Here is a 16,938-nt window from a genome sequence, read left to right on the forward strand (position 1 = left end):
GGGGCGCGGGGGGTACGGGAGTGTCTCAAGACACAACCGGGGGGTACGGGGATTGTATGGTTTTAAGCCTCTAAGGCAATATCTTTCAGGTGGAAATAACTGCAAACCTGATTCTGTGCGGGAGCAGTTCGTATATTGCAAACACTATAATGTTCATATCTATTAGAATGGCTTATATGATCAGGATGTCCTGGTTGCAATCCTGGGACAAGATGGTATAGAAGTTCCAAAAACTTCATAAATAATCAGTAGGTATAGAAAATGGATGTCCTATATCCAGTGCAAAATGTAAGGATCAAATTCAATCTCATTTATGAGACACAAAAAAGACAACTGCTTAGTGACCATGCAATGGATACCAGTAGTGCATTTTGTCATTTTTATCTCGTAGATGAGATTAAATCACTCTCGTAGAACTACAAGTTATTTGAGGTTGCATTGAAACCTGTACTCTGCTTATTATCATGTAATTTACAACTTGAGGAACCTTTCCATGTAATATTTTCCCATCGTCAGAAACTTACATCGTGAACAATATTATTCAACATTACTTACATGACAACAAGATTTTGGGAGGATACGTGGTTAGGGGAGACGCCTCTAGCGCTAGAGTACCCCACCTTATACAATATTGTTCAACGTAAGGAGGATTACGTGGCTAATATTCTACAGGAGGTGCCCTTAAATATACACTTTATGAGATCTTTAGTTGGGGAGCGTTGGAACTCCTGGCTACATTTGGTGAGGCGGTTGATGGAAGTTCAACTAACCGACCAACCTGATTCCTTTCACTGGACACTAACCAGAAATGGTGTGTTTACGGTAAAATCTATGTACGTGGATCTAATTAATTCTGGCCCAATCCCAAGATCACTACATATTTGAAAAGTTAAGGTTCCCTTGCGTATCAAAATTTTCATGTGGTTTGCCAAAGATAATTTACTAAAGCGACGGTGGGTAGGTAGTGCACGATGTTGTTTTTGTGATCATGATGAAACAACACAACACCTATTCATAGAATGCCCTCTCGCGAAATTACTTTGGCGAACGATTCATATAGCCTTTAACATTAATCCTCCAACTAGTATTGAAGCGTTATTTGGGACCTGGCTAGCTGGAGTTGATTTACTTACTGCGTCTCGTATTCGGATTGGAATATGTGCGCTTCTTTGGGCTATATGGAACTGCAGAAATGATATGATCTTGAACAGACAACATTTTTTAACATTCTTGCAGGTCATCTTCAGAGCTACAACATGGATCCGTACGTGGTCCTTACTCACTCCTATGGACTCCAGGGAGCCTTTGGTTACTGGGTGCACCCAGTGGGAGATGGTAGCACGGGCTATATTCAACCGGTTTGGATGGCGGTCTCATAATAGGATAGGCGTCTAGTGTTCTAGTCCTATTATCCTGCCGATTGTGGCATTGAGTTCTCTTTGTTTTTGTTTTCGCTCCTCTTGCGAGCTGTAATGGAGCTAAGATCTTGTTATTTTTCGAACCTTTTATTAATAATATGGCCGCATACATCTTTCAGATGCAGAGGCCGGGGGTGAGCCTCCTTTTCCAAAAAACTTACATGACCAATAGGATAAACAGACGCTGGTCTAATATCAGGATCTCAAATTTTTAGTAACTACTCCCTCCGTTCATAAATATAAGATGTTCTAACTTTATTCTGAATCAGATGTATATAAACACGTTTTAGTGTGTTTATTCACTCATTTCAGTTTGTATATAGTCCATATTAAAAATATAGAAAACATCTTATATTTGTGAACGGAGGGAGTATATGAGTATATATTAACTCAAGTAGTTCATTAAAATAGTATAGTAAATCATGTTGAGATGTAAGCAACTTGATCTGTTCCATGCGCTCAAGGCCAGTATATATACATGTACTAGAGAGGAGATAAGTAGGAATCCTAATATAAATGGGAAACAACAATGCATATATCTCTAGCAATATAATGTTGAAATTCACATACAAGTTTTCCATTATCTAATTCAAAGAAGTTTGCACGCGAAGAAAGCATGGCTTATTGCTTACTGTTGCACAGATGAAGAATGGTATCAAGCCAGATGACAAGTCAATGGAAATGGCCTCTGTCACCGCTTCAGGTGCAACAGCATAGTTCTTACTACAGTCAGCTTTGACAACTCTGAAGTTCTCTGGGAAAATTCCTGCAATCTTCAACAGAATGTTTACCTCAGGTCAACAGAAAATAAAATAAAAAGTACATGAACATAATGCATATTTATCTAACTACCTAATTGTAATTCTTTGAAATAACTTCAAACCTGAAGAACACAAAAGACAGGTAATTTCTTCATAACAAATAACTGGAAAACATTCTAGTGGGACTTTGGTTGGAGATATCTGGATACCTGGCATGCCTTTTGCAGAGCAGAATGTGTCTGATCAGATGCATAAACTACTAACTTTTCAAGGGATTTTTTCCCATGCTTCTTTAAAGTTCTATCTCGTGCAGCCAATAGTACAACAAGAACTGCTTCACTGGCAGTACCCTGGATTACTCCTCCACCAGGCACTGCAAAGAGAGATGCAATAGAGAAACTCGGAAGCATGACTTTAGCTAGGAACACAAGTCCGCAATTTTTACACTAAGGAAAAACATATACATGTACTATATCAAAAGATAGCAGCGAAGTACTCCCTCTGTAAAGAAATATAAAAGCGTTTAGATTGCTACCTTAGTGATCTAAACACTCTTATATTTCTTTATGGAGGGAATAACATTGTGCTAAAACGGCATCTATAAAGTAGATATCTCAGATCAAGGATAGTCCAAATCACGGTCTGAATCACATGATTCTAGGATTGCATCAAACTATTTCGATTCCGATGCACGTAGGAGGATAATCAAGTGGCATCGTGTAACTCTAACTGGAGCACATCCCCCACTTAGTCTTACAGAGTTGCCGATGTCTACCAAGAAATCTATGCAAATATTTGGGGTCAATGCTGCAGAAGGATGGGGACATCGATGAAGATATGAACCATCGAATCAAAACCGGACGGATGAAGTGGCGCCAAGCTTCTGGCGTTCTCTCTGACAAGAGAGTGCCACAAAAGCTAAAAGGCAGGTTCAATAGGACGGCGATTTGACCCGCAATGTTGTATGGCGCTGATTGTTGGCCGACTAAAAGGCGACATGTTCAACAGTTAGGTGTAGCGGAGATGCACGTGTTGAGATGGATGTGTGGCCACACAAGGAATGATGCGGAGCATCCCACGTTCATCCCCATGTACACTCCGACTACTCTCCAAGCCCCAAGGATACATAAGATGAGACCTCGACTATACACCCTTGGACACAAGGTGAACTCGCTCCTCTCCGAACTTTCACTTTCCACATGTGAGACATGGCTACTACCTCAAACTTGTGTGCTATGCATGTCCAGGAACCAAGAGGAAGCCCATGGACCAGAAGGCGAGGACACCAAGCGCGAGGAACAAGAAGAAGGGCTACGGAAGAAGCTCCAGCCACCGGACGACCGGCCGGGACCGGACGTCCGACGCCTGAAGACCAACCGGACGACCGGCCCGGACCGGACGACCGGCGATCCTGCACCCGAGCCAAATGAGCGGATGTCCGACAAGTCCCGAACGCCCGACACACTCCAGCGTCCGGACGTCCGACCGCCCCCGGAAATCCGGCGCCACCTCAACCGAGCCGAAACGCCGGACGTCCGACAAGTACCGGACGACCGGACCCTTGCGAGCCACCGGACGTTCGGTACCCGTCGGACGACCGGCGCCTGTCTGTGCACAGAGATCGGGCCCGAGGCCCATGTATCCCCCACTTACCCCTTTGTGTCCCTAGACTATATATACTCTTCCACCTCCTCCTACTTAGGGTTAGCGTTGGTTTAGCTCATTTTGAGAGATAGAGCTTCGCTCATCCACATCGGATCTACTCCTCGTGAGAGACCGCGGCCTCTTCGGAGAAGATCCCTTTGGATTCAAGACCTCCTCACGGAGAAGACCGTTACCCTTGTATCGTTCCTAGTTGATCGTGTACCGTGTGAACTCTTATGTATCCGAGGATCTAGCACATGTGTGACTTGTTCTTGTTAGTTTGAGTGTTCCTCTCGTTTTTCCCTCGTGTTTCCCTCGTTTTCCCCCTTGTGTTCTTCGTGTTCTTCGCGGGATCCGCTCCTTTCGTGAAAGATCGGCCCCTAGGGTTCCTACCCTACATCAAGGAAGGACAGGGTCCGGAATGATGATATATGGGATAGAGTTGGGGTATCACCGGATTGAAGAAAAGCTTCTCATTTCCCCCTTGGGGGCATCATTCTTGGAGGTGTACACCGGCTCGAGGGACCAATGGACTCGGTGGAGTGGTGCTTCATCATACACATTGATGGCATGGCGTCCTGGAGATTAGGTGTCTGATGTGCGATGATGGACTCGCGCAGGAGGGTGACACTATCTGGCATCGTGGTGGCGTCGACAGCAGCTAGACCGGGCAAGGTAGATGCATCAGTACAGCTCTCAAGATGGATTGGTGGCAGGTGGCGGCGGCGGCCTCTGAGTGTGCGCCGGACCAGTGGCTGCCCCATACCCGGCAGGTGGCTTGGTTGGGGCCTCAGGTCTTAGATGTTAGGTTTGGCTGCGAGGTCTATTTGGTATTAGGCCCAGACTATCAGCATCTCTTCATCAATTGGATAGGAGTAGCGACAAATGTTGCCTAGACGGTGGCTTCAGTCTTACTGATGTATTACTTTGTAAGGTCTTTTGTGAATAATTAATAAAGTGGCTGCATGCATCGCCTAGATGCAGAGGCCGGGGGTCTTCCTCCTTTAAAAAAAAACATCGTCTGAGATGGTTTGGGCATATTCAACGTAGGCCTTCAGAAGCTCCAGTGCATAGTGGACGGCTAAAGCGTGATGATAATGTCAAGAGAGGTCGGGGTAGACTGAACTTGACATGGGAGGAGTCCGTAAAGAGAGATCTGAAGGACTGGAGTACAACAACCATGAGTTAGCTATCCATGTGCCAAAACCATGAGTTAGCTACGAGATCTTATGGGTTTCAACTCTAGCCTACCCCAACTTGTTTGGGACTAAAGATTTTGTTTTTCTTGTTGTTGTTGTTGTTGTTGTACCATTTATCAGATTTATAGTGTGTGGTTGCCAGATTGTTCATATTGAGTTACCCGATTATTTTACTATATGATTTGGAAATTGTAGTCAATGTCATGCTATGGCGCTCGCGGAAAAGAAAGAAACGACCGCATGTTTTAATGGAGTAGCTTGAACAAGTACTTAAGGATTCTATGTAAAACTAGACCAGACAAAAAAAAGGGCAGCCCGGTGCACGTAGCTCCCGCTTGCGCAGGGTCCGGGGAAGGGTCCGACCACTTTGGGTCTATAGTACGCAGCTTTTCCCTACATTTCTGCAAGAGGCTGTTTCTAGGACTCAAACCCATAAAAGCAGACCAGGCACTCAATATGTTTTTTTTTAGGGACAGACACTCAATATGTCAAGGAAGAAGGAAACAATAAAGAGTAGTTGAACAAATACAGAATGGCAACGCACAATAAATAAATACCGAATAACCAAGTATGCAAAGTTTTCACGCAGTATTTGTCAATCAAACATTCTCATTCATTTTTTACCTAGACATGCCAGTTAATTATGAGGTGATACATATTATAGAAGAACTAAATTGCAAAAAATAATGTTGAGATCAACAAATAATGAAAAAAGTCCATTTTACTACACTGAATAAAGTGGGTGGTTCACTTTACCCCCTGATCTATTTTTCGACTTCTTTTACCCCCCAAACAAACCCAAACCGGACAAAACACCCCCCTGGCTGGTTTTTCTCCACCCGCTGCTGATGTGGCACTAGTTAACGGCGGTTTTGACCTAGGTGGGGCCCCCTTGTCAGGTGGTGCTGGGATAGAGCTGCCGCTGCACCCGCTGGCGGGCAGAGCAGGGTCAGGCGGGGTTGGCAGGAGGCCGTGGCGCGGGGGGTCGAGGCGCTAGTGGCAACCACCGGCGGTGGGTACTCGGGGCGGGCTCGCGCGGCGGCGGGATGGTGTGGCCGGCGTGGTCGGCAAGAGGCGGTGGCGCACCGGCGAGCAGAGCAGGGCCAGGCAGGGTCGGCAGGAGGCAACACCGGTGGTGGGTAGTCGGGGCGGGCTCGCGCGGCGGCGTGATGGCGTGGCCGGCGGGGTCAGCGAGGCGCCGGCGGCGCGGGACGGGGCTCCTCTGGTAGGACGCCGGCGCGATGGCAGGGAGAGGGCGGCGGCTCCTGGGCGACACAGGGTGAGGGAGGTGGGGCGCAGGTGGCTCGGGCACGGATCGGCCCGGGGCGAGCTCCTTCGGCCGGCGGCGGATCTGACCTAGAGAGAGAGAGAGAGAGAGAGAAACCTGACAAGGGGGGCCCACCCAGATCAAAGACGTCGTTGACTAGTGCCACATCAGCAGCGGGTGGAGGAAAACTAGCCAGGGGGTGTTTTGTCTGGTTTGGGTTTGTTTGGGGGCAAAAGAAGCAGAAAATAGATCAGGGGGTAAAGTGAACCGCCCACTTTATTCAGGGTAGTAAAATGGACTTTCTTCACAAATAATTTATGTATCAAACCACAATATATGGTTGCATTCTTACCATCTGACAGAAATTGGCTTGGAAGCTTAAGCATTTTTGCAAACCAATCTAAGACTATAACCTCTAGCTCAGTTGCAGCAGGAGAGGTTATCCAACTGAAGCCAACGATGTTAAAGGCAGCACTAAGCATCTCCCCCAATAAGTACTAAGTAAAATGGACTAAGCCAACGATGTTAAAGGCAGCACTAAGTAAAATGGACTTTCTTCACAAATAATTTATGTATCAAACCACAATATATGGTTGCATTCTTACCATCTGACAGAAATTGGCTTGGAAGCTTAAGCATTTTTGCAAACCAATCTAAGACTATAACCTCTAGCTCAGTTGCAGCAGGAGAGGTTATCCAACTGAAGCCAACGATGTTAAAGGCAGCACTAAGCATCTCCCCCAGGAATCCAGCAGTGCTGCTATTTGAGGGATAGTATGCAAAATAACTTGGACTTTGCCAATGAGTTACTCCAGGTATCATCTTCTCACGAATATCTGGGCATCAGAACAATTTGCTGAATGAATGAAGGTTTCTTTTGGCAAAGACATGGAATGCAATTGATAACTTAAATTCCGATATCACTTCAAAGTAGACTGGAGGGAAGATCACCGTCAAAAAGGGCATCCAAAGTATCAGGTTGGTTAGGAGCTGAATCTGGAAGAAGTTCCTTTAGATATCCTGGCTGCAATGAAATGGATGCACAGATCTTAGTCAGTGCCAACGATACTCCTTCACACAATCCATCTTCTCTAGAAAAAGAGTAGTAAATTTGACTGTTTTCTTAGATTTTTAATCGCAACATCACCACTTCACAACATGAAGGATCCAGAGTTTTCAAACCGTTAAAATGTCATTAATTGAACTAGAAAAGGCATGAAATCCAATTCTGGGTGAGTAAAAAATATGTCAGAGTCTTCAGTATCAATTATCCGAGAATCACCTAATGTGCTATAGCCATGGCCCATGGGACTTATATTTGTTATATTGCTACCTGTACGTGTGTGCCATTAAAACTTAGCCATACCCGCGACTGCATTCCCTCAGTGGCACAATCAGTAGTACCATATTATCCCTCACAATCTGCACTTTCTCCTCTGTTAGCCACACCATCTATTGTATGTAAACTTTGACAGTTCTAAACTTCCATTCACTATATTCGCCAACCCACGGTACCTTCTGAACCTCGGTCCACATTATTTACTGTCTTTGTGATCCTCGGTAGTCAGCTCCACTCCTACTTCCTCATATTCCCGGCAGCCATCACTTCTAATATTTGTTACGGTGATTCATAGCCTCCATACACATCTGAGATATAGTCTTCATAGTTCTACCTCTCTATTCAAGCTCTGGTCTGTATGGTTTTCCCGCTGCAAATCCGGCAACAGATGGTAACAGTATTCCTGAGTGGCAGCTAAGTATGCCGACACTGAAGGCTCTGATTGTTCGGTATTGCATCTTATATCATTATTAGTAGCGGAGTTATATACTCCATACCGGAGAGTTATTTACAGAACACATGGATTAAAGCTAGTAGATGGATCAATCAATAGGCCAAGTCATAATATAGGCGATAAAGGTGCGGAAGCAGCACGTGAACAAGTTGTACTGCAGGATTAGCCGAGAGTAAGAGTGGTCGTGCCTGGACTTGGCTGAGGACGGGAAATGTCTCCATGGATTTGTAGTAATCGGCGATGAAATCCACCATCCGGTGCCCGCACTCCCGCAGCTGCTCCGCGTCCATCGGCCGGAGCGACCCGCCGCCGTCCCCGCCATCGCTGGTACCGCTCCCGTCCCTTAATTGACAAAAACAAAAACAACATGAAAGTTTAGCGCAGGGGCATTGCCCCACATGGAACTGCGTACATGAGGATGGCGAGATGTTCACATGATTGCGAGGGTTTGCAACGCGATGGCAGGAGGGGGGAGAAGAGGATACGGTGGTGGAGAGAGAGGCGCCAGACGTGGGAGGAAGAGAAAAGGGGGTGGATTTTTTCAGTCAGCGACAACTGGAGGTGGACTAGGAGCACTCGCGACGCAGCCGTCCGGAATCACGGCCGATCCTCTACCCGCTCGGGAAGGGATGCGTGTCACTTTTGACGAAACTAGTAAGCGTGCACGTGAAAATTCACGTATATCAAAGAAAATAGTTCAATCATAAAAGTAAAATAAATATTATTACAAAAGAATTTGTACTTGAAGTTTTGGAAAAGCTATAACCAAAAAGAAAAAAACTCTTTAATGTACCTAAGCATTTATGTACGGAGTCAAGGAATTTAACTTCACGGCATCACTCACGTTGTTCTTGAGCTGGTGTTGGCTCGTAAGCGTGTGTATAAGCGGCTGGCATTGTAGATGCCCTAAATGCCATTGATGGAAAAATGTAACATCATACACATCATTCCTTTCGATCATTAAGTCAATGCAGCTAGAAGCATATATATGCCGGGGGTAAAATGTAAATTATCATAACCTCAATATCATCACAGGTAACATGAGTGCAAAAACTATCTGAGCTGATGCACCATTCAAAAAACAAGCAAGGAAATAAAATTAAGATAGGGAAGACAATTCTTTCGCTTAAGAAATACCAATGGAAGTGGAAGCAAAGCGCAATGGCATGAGTGGTGGATTGTTCATGAGCGCCTTGCCTGTCAAAGAAGGACCTCCTCGATCACCACGCCAATTTTGTCCTCTAGACAGACACAATTGTGCCAAATTATCTCGGTGGCAGCAGTTTCGTATTCTGGCGCGACCACGCGGTCAACCTCGAGATCGATGGGTTCTGACCTATTGAAGAAGCATGTGCACATGATTTCTGTGCATGGTTAACACTACCCAGGGCTGCAACCTTCTTTGTTGCCGGGCGACACGACTCTTCTTGAGGAATTCCGCTTTCCTCTCATCAGATATTCTGGCATACCATGATTGACTACATTTCTTTTTAGGTTTTCGAGTATGATTACTTTCTGCATTTCCATTTACAAATGAGTTTGGTACGTCCTTAAATGGGGAACAATCCCCTAACGTAAATGGATGTGCAACTGGATTATTCTTGTCCATCAGCATTTTAAAAGCATAAATGTTAAACAATGTATAATGGATAAGAAAAATAATAATGGCAAAGGAGCCTCAACACCGATCAGACATTAGGACCATGATCTTCTAAATATAAGACACTAATTTCCTCTCTTACACACAACATGCCATGTATGTTCGACTTGCCATGGGTACAACATGATAACTCCGAACAAATGTTACAAAGCTTAGAATTTCAAAACAGTTAATTGAAAGTATAGCACAAATAGTATTACATCAGAAGCAATGAAAGAATGAAAACTTGCAAGGGTTAAATACAAATGGATAATCCAATAACGAAGGGTCATTTGAAAGTATAGCACTTTCACAACAACATAAAATTATACGGGCTTAAAAAAGATTATGATCACAAGCAGACAAACAGAAAAACAATGGGGCAATAATTTTTTTCCCTTACCTTACCTGAGCAACCAAATTTCTATTATGTTGTTTCCAAGTGCCAAACACAAGCTACAGAACAAATCACATTACTGTGATAGTGATTTTATCCATATTCTAAAACCATGTAGAAGTATAAATGGATCCTCAACAGTCATATTTAAACTGACCAGAATTGCGAAAGGAGGTGAATATTTGCATATTTAAACTGATAACTGAAGCCAGGAAGCATCGGTAAATTACCGCCGGTCGGAAGGGGAGAAGAACGGCAGCAAGGTGACGGGCGACAGCTCGACTTCGTTCAACTGGAGGCAATCTGGAGTCTGAAAAGACTAAACATTCAGCATTCGAGAACGTGCAACCTGAGAATATCGCAGGCACTGGCACATGCCAACTTGAGTTCATTCTGAATTTCAGTTACACACAAATCACCGTGGCACAACAGAACATAACAATGATATGTTGTAGCAGGGCTGGGTCGAACGAAAACGAAGTAGTATACAGATAAGGAATTCCAAGGCCTTTTGCTGAATCCCGAAACATTCAGATCACTAACTGTTAGTGAAGAAAATAAATAGCATGAAAAAATGGAACCATCAGATCAGAACCCATGTAAACCTACAGACCTGAAAAATGCTCACCCTGTCCTGCTTCTCTCCGGACGGACCAGACTCGCTTTTCTGCCGATGATGTAAAACATCACGCATGACAATACGTTGAGCACCAGAGAAGCGCAAGAACGACGAGGAGGTCGTAGATCCTCCCGCGGGATGTCCAGGCGCCTCAGCTGATAACGATGATGCGCCGCACGAGGCTCCAAGGCGGCTGAGCGCGGGCGTGGCTCGCGTCCCTGGTCCTGAAGATCTCGACACCGTGCATGCGCTTGGGTTGACAAGCGTCCTCCGCCCTGACATCCCTTACCCAATCCGAAGCCGAGGAGCCATGGGCCATAGACGAACGAGAGGAACCTCTGGAGGACGATGTTGCTCTGGCGAGCTTTGGCATCGGCCATGGTTGCCGTTTCTTCCGAATGAAGTGCTTGGGGGCGGGGCTGCGTCCTCCCTCGAGCAGGTGTTGGTCACCTATGGCCGGTGCGCGCCGATGCCCGACTGAAATTGATGCACACGCGGTGAATATGCGCTTCAGGATATTAATACCTGCGTCGCGACGGGAAGCGGCGATAGCAGTCGGGCTCCAAGGCAAGCGCCGTTAGCGATCAACAACATGGCGCTGACAAATCAGATGAATTAAGAAACGTAACCAAGAACTGGAAGCATGGATTGTTGATCTTACCGGAGCAAGACTGTTTCTGCTGCTCGTCGTCTCCCATCCCGCTGGCTTGACCGCCATCCGCCATCGCAGACACGTCGTCGTGCGTGACCGTCGCTGGCCCCTGGCGCCGAAGACGATGATCCGCCGCCCTTGGCAGCTCCCGCGGCAATGAATTTAGTCGTGTTAACCTGCTTCCTGCCCCTTGACCATGCATGGTGGCGTCAAAGATTTGGCCGCGTGATGGTGCCGGTTTCCATAGGCGGGCCAGGCGGCGGCCATGAAACCATGTCGGAGGTGCGGGCGGGGAAAGAGCGCGCAAGCGGAAGAGAGGGGTGGCGGTGTGGGAAGGGGCTGGTGGGGGTGGGGGACGAAACTACCTCGTTGTGTTTGAGGAGAGGAACGGGAGATCGTGGGCAGGCATGATGGTGGGGAGGGGATCGGTTGTTCTCCCTAGACGAGGCTTTTTTTTAACGTGATTATAACCAATGGCAGTGGTGGGTAATTAGAGTGTCAAACACGTTTGATGCTATGAAACAATTTGGACCATCAGATTAACATGGTTTGATGGTTAAGATGATTTGGTTCTCCGCCCTTTCGTGCTTTTATAGGGGTAGTAGATGATTTGTTCACTCGACCAACGCGCAGAACCAAACAGTACATAATAATGTACTTCCTCCGTTCCCAAATATTTGTTTTTCTATACATTTCAAATGACTACCATATACTGATGTATGTAGACATATTTTAGAGTGTAGATTCACTCATTTTGTTCCATATATAACATTTGTTGAAATCGCTAGAAAGACAAAAATTTGGGAACGGAAGGAGTAGATGGGACAACATAGTAAATTCGGCAGCTGAAGTCCGCAAACATTGATCTACATTAACTGGGTGGAAGACTTGTGCAAGTCACCTAGGTTGTAAAACAGTGTATGTAGGGAAAAGATGTTCCTGAGAGAATGTTTGTTACCGTCTAGTTGTGTAAAAGATGTGAAAGTTCACTGTCGGGAGTAAAGAAAAACATGGAGATCCGAGGTACACTGTCGAGTCTACATATTGTGATAAAAATGGATGTACGTAAAAAAGAATTCGAGTCCACAAAAAAGATTCTTTTGAACACGATTGGGATTAACACTAATGGTAGACGATACAAGTTAAGAAGCACGTAGCAACCACATCCGATGCTTATAAGAAAAACTAGTTCGGCGCACGCCCCCACAGGATGATCCCCAGTTCATTTATTTCATCATACAGACATATCAATTACATATAGAAACATCTAGTTTCCAGAAAAATACACAGGAGTTCTTGGGTGCTTCTCTTCGCAAAAAAAAAAAGCTCTTGGGTGCTCCACACCCCTATACGGAAAGTAATCGTAAAAAATACCAAAATTCAAAAAAAAAATCTGAATTTCGGGGATACCAAACCTGGGTCCCCGATCTACTCCGTGTGAAATTTCATGAAAAAAATACAAGAAAACGTATCCGTGGCAAAAAAGACAAAAAAAATCCTGTGTATAGAAAAATATTGTTTGGATGGATTTTTGTCCGGACATTATTTCGTTCGTCACGGATACGTTTTTTGGTATTTTTCATGAAATTTCACACGAGGGTAGATCGGAAACTCAGATTTGATATTTCAAAATTCCAAAAAAAATATAAATTTTCTTGGTATTTTTTTGAATGAAATGTTCGTATGGGGTGCGGAGCACCCGATAGCTCCAAATCCTCATTCCTAGTTTCCAGGACTAGTTGCTATAACATGTGCACATTATAGACGAGCATTACATAGGGTAAGATTATGAGAAGACAACGGATTCAGGCAACCAGCATACGAGCAGCATAGTGACAGTGGCAATTAGAACCATCTAACAATGGGATCGAGCATAGAGGAAGAAGATTGAAGCTGAGAATGAAACAATCGTGGGGAGATATGGTGTGGTGAAGAAGATGGCCGTTTTTATGTGCATGAGGAAGGAGGAAGATGACTGTTGCTGTGACAACATTGAGAAAGAGAGAGAGCCTGTGCATTAAATTCAACCAGGTGGTTTGGGAGTTGTTAGGTGAGGACGGCTCCACCACAGGAACTTTGTGCGACAAGGGCAGAACCTTGTGGACTTTAGCTCTAATTTACTGCACAATGAAAAAAGAATACAATGAGATAAAGCAGTGAATACAATGCATCTATTATAGTGGGTGAGGATCCCGATGCGATTGGATGTGCGAGATTTCAGTTAGCGTCGTCACCGTGTGCTCCTATGCAATTTCGAGCGACAACCACACTCGCTTAATTTGGCTCTCTTTTTTTTGTCGGCGGATGGATGGATGTGTCCTTGCATCCGCAGAATAGGCTCACTCCTTTTTAAAAAAAAAAGAGGTAACCCGACCTCTATCAAGAGTCATATATATGTATATATATATATAAACACTATTCTGATCACAACATGAACTTTCCGAGTAACGTGCCTGACCTTCCCCGAGTACTAGGTTGAATTTCAACTAAAAGGTGTCCAGATGGGGCTTGCGATATACCGTTGGATAGCTATGGACATCAGTATCATGACCCAAGTTAAATTTTTGGCAAAATGTAAGTGGTTTAAGAGCAGTTTTGAAAACCGTTATTTCTTCACATAAAAAACGTGAATCGTATTTTCGATCGCATTTTTAAATCGTTTATCGGAATGAGGCAAATAAATGGTGTTGGAAAGCTGCTGCAAAACCGCTCCTTCCACATGTTGAAAGTTTTCTCTAATCCCTACGGTTAAAGAGTAATTTGGAAAATCGTAAAATCTCGCAAACCGAACACCCGAGTTCGTATTTTCGACGCCATTTCTAAACGGCTAATCCAATTGAGGCAAATAATATGGCGTTGGAAAGCTTATGAAAATGCGCTACTTTTTATGTTAAAAGTTTTCTCTAATTTTGAATGGTTTAAAAGTAATTTAGAAAACGGTACAAGTTCCACCGAGTTCGTATTTTCGAGCTAATTTTTTAACCGTACGTCCAAATGCAGCAAATGATATGGCGATGCAGCAAATGATATGACGTTGGAAAGCTTGAAGAAATGCAAAACTTTTTTGTATATATTGTTTCTCCTAATTCATTACGGTTTTATGTCAGTTTTGAAAATGGTTAAAAATGTATTTTTGCCGTAATTTCTACAAACTTTATCGGAATGATGCAAATAATATACCGCTGAAAAGCTACGGAAAATGCAAAACTTTTTCATGTTGATGATTTCCTCTGATTCCTAGCCGTTTTCAAGTAATTTCGAAAACGGCGAGATCATTCGTTCTGCCTTTTTCGCGAAATAGATTGTCAAAAATGCATCGCGTGAAGAACCTAAACTTCTCGGCTTGCGCACCTGAACTTCACTCTGTTTTTCACGTGTTTTTTTTGCTCGTAGCTCTCCATCCACTGCTCGTAGCTCTTCATCCACTCACCGGAATTGAGCAAGTGATATACCGATTGAAAGCTGCTGTAAACACGCAACTTTTTTGTGTTGATCATTTTTTCATACTCGCGACGGTTTAAAACATTTTCATTCGAAATTCATTTAGCGGAGTAGTTGAACTTCCTGCTGTTTTCACGTTGAACTTTTGTGACGTATTTTTGTTTGTAATTTTCTCATCCATTCATCAGTGTTACACAAATGATATTTCTTTTGTACAAACCTCTCTCACAATAAATTTTTTAACAAACCTCAATGGCGAGATCATGATTTTTGCGTTCATCACGAATGGATATGCACTGCGTGAAGTAGTTGAACTTCTGGGGCATGCTTGTTTGAACTTCACTCTGTTTTTTTACATGTAATTGAAGGTCGGACGTCTAGCACTAGAGTTCTCGAACTTCACTCGGAGAAGCACGTGAACTTCTTGCAACAAACGTTTTAGGCTTTTAGTTTTACATTCTTTTATCCTCACCTGAAACGCATTCCGCGTAGTAGTTGAACTCCCCGTTGTTTTTCCCTCGAACTTCTGTCACTCGCTCGTTGGTAGTTTTTGCTCTTGGGTCGTGATGAACTTGTGTTTTTGCAATTTTACTGGCTGATTTGTTTGACCTGAACTTCCTTCAGTGCTAGGTTGAACTTCCACCAACATTGCCCAAATGGGGCTTGCTATATACCGTTGGAAAGCTATGGACACCAGTATCATGACCCAAGTTAAATTTTTGGCAAAATATAAGCGGTTTAATAGCAGTTTTGAAAACCGTTTTTTCTTCATACAAAAAACATGAATCATATTTTCGATCGCATTTATAAACCGTTTATTGGAATGAGGCAAATAATATGGCATTGGAAAGCTGCTGCAAAACAGCTCCCTCCATATGTTGAAAGTTTTCTCTAATTCCCTATGGTTAAACAATAATGAGGTAAATTTTGTAAAAGTTTTTCATCTGAAATTCATTCAGTGCAGTAGTTGATTTTCCTGCTGTTTTCATGTTGAACTTCTGTGATGTTTTTTCATTTGTAATTTTCTCATCCATTCATCAGTGTTACACAAATGATATTCCTTTTGTACAAACTTCTCTCACAATAATTTTTTTTAAAGAGCACTTGCTTAATTTTTTGAACCACTTTGTGTATTTTTAGAAATGGAAAAAATTCGAGTATTTTTTAGTAAATGTCGAACTTCTTGGTTATTTTGAACTGAACTTCTTGGTTATTTTGAACTGAACTTCTTGGTTTTTTCTTTAGCAATGGGAAAAAAATCAAGTTTTTATAGTAAATATTTGAACTGCTCCATTTTTTGTAATTGAACTTCTTGGTTTATTATTTAGTATCGAGGAAAATCTAAGTTTTTCATGTACATTGAACTATTAATTTTTTTAAAAATTGAACTTCTTGGTCGTTACATCTGAACTTCTCCTGTACAATATTGTTCGTTACACCTAAACTTTTGAAATCACCCTTTTTTATTTTGAATAAAGAGTTGCTTTTTATTTTAATAAACTTCAAACTTCTATGTTAATTTAATTTGAACTTCTTAGTTTTATTCCAAAAATAATATGGTTTTTATATAAGCACCAATTTTTTTAATTAAACTTTTTTGGACTAAAGCTATTCTCAAATTGCACAAAGACACACATTATCAATCACAAACTTTCTCAAACTGCTCACATGGTTCTCAAATTTTTTGGACCGAAGCATTACAAATGAAACAGATGAGCGCACACATATCAAATAGAAGTTGTTCTAAAAACAGAGAAAAACATCTAACTGAATATAACACCCTCGATGCGGCTATATCTCCCACGTGTCGAAGCACGACTTAGAGGCATAACCGCATTGAAAGCAATGTCGCAAGTGAGGTAATCTTCACACATCCCATGTAATACATAAGGGAAAGAGATACATAGTTGGCTTACAATCGCCACTTCACACAATTACATGAATAAAGCATTACATCATCCAAATACAATCAAGGCCCGACTACGGAGCCAAAATAAAAGAAGAACCCCAAATGCGACAAAGGTCCCCGATCGACCCCAACTGGGCTCCACTACTGAACAACTAGAACAAAACAACACAAAGGACAAGATCTTCATCGAGCCCCTCCT

General features: G+C 43.3%; 2 protein-coding genes across 3 annotated transcripts in view; both read right to left on the reverse strand.

Annotated features, from left to right (window-relative positions):
* LOC119300823 (tryptophan decarboxylase 2-like) overlaps positions 1-8,671 on the reverse strand; it is a 28,968-nt gene extending 20,297 nt beyond the window's left edge. Inside the window, exons 1-7 of one of the 2 annotated variants that reach the window (XM_037577710.1) lie at positions 8,517-8,671; positions 8,271-8,424; positions 7,241-7,313; positions 7,025-7,125; positions 6,642-6,771; positions 2,389-2,552; positions 2,051-2,191 (exon numbers count right to left, since the gene is read on the reverse strand). In XM_037577710.1, coding sequence (XP_037433607.1) covers positions 2,051-2,191; positions 2,389-2,552; positions 6,642-6,771; positions 7,025-7,125; positions 7,241-7,313; positions 8,271-8,424; positions 8,517-8,518 — 765 coding nt within the window. In that variant the 5' untranslated portion in view covers positions 8,519-8,671. Of the gene's footprint in view, positions 1-2,050; positions 2,192-2,388; positions 2,553-6,641; positions 6,772-6,894; positions 7,126-7,240; positions 7,314-8,270; positions 8,425-8,516 lie in introns of both variants that reach the window. The other variant, XM_037577709.1, reaches the window with a different exon arrangement.
* Positions 8,672-10,581: 1,910 nt separating this feature from the next.
* On the reverse strand, positions 10,582-11,703 carry LOC119297172. Its single transcript, XM_037575059.1, has 2 exons — positions 11,399-11,703; positions 10,582-11,214 (listed from the first exon to the last, which is right to left on the reverse strand). The coding sequence occupies exons 1-2, from the start codon at positions 11,589-11,591 to the stop codon at positions 10,889-10,891; spliced, it is 519 nt and encodes a 172-aa protein (XP_037430956.1). The 5' UTR covers positions 11,592-11,703; the 3' UTR covers positions 10,582-10,888.
* Between the last annotated feature and the right edge of the window lie 5,235 nt (positions 11,704-16,938).

This window comes from Triticum dicoccoides, chromosome 5A (genome assembly GCF_002162155.2).
Source record: "Triticum dicoccoides isolate Atlit2015 ecotype Zavitan chromosome 5A, WEW_v2.0, whole genome shotgun sequence".
NCBI lineage: Eukaryota > Viridiplantae > Streptophyta > Magnoliopsida > Poales > Poaceae > Triticum > Triticum dicoccoides.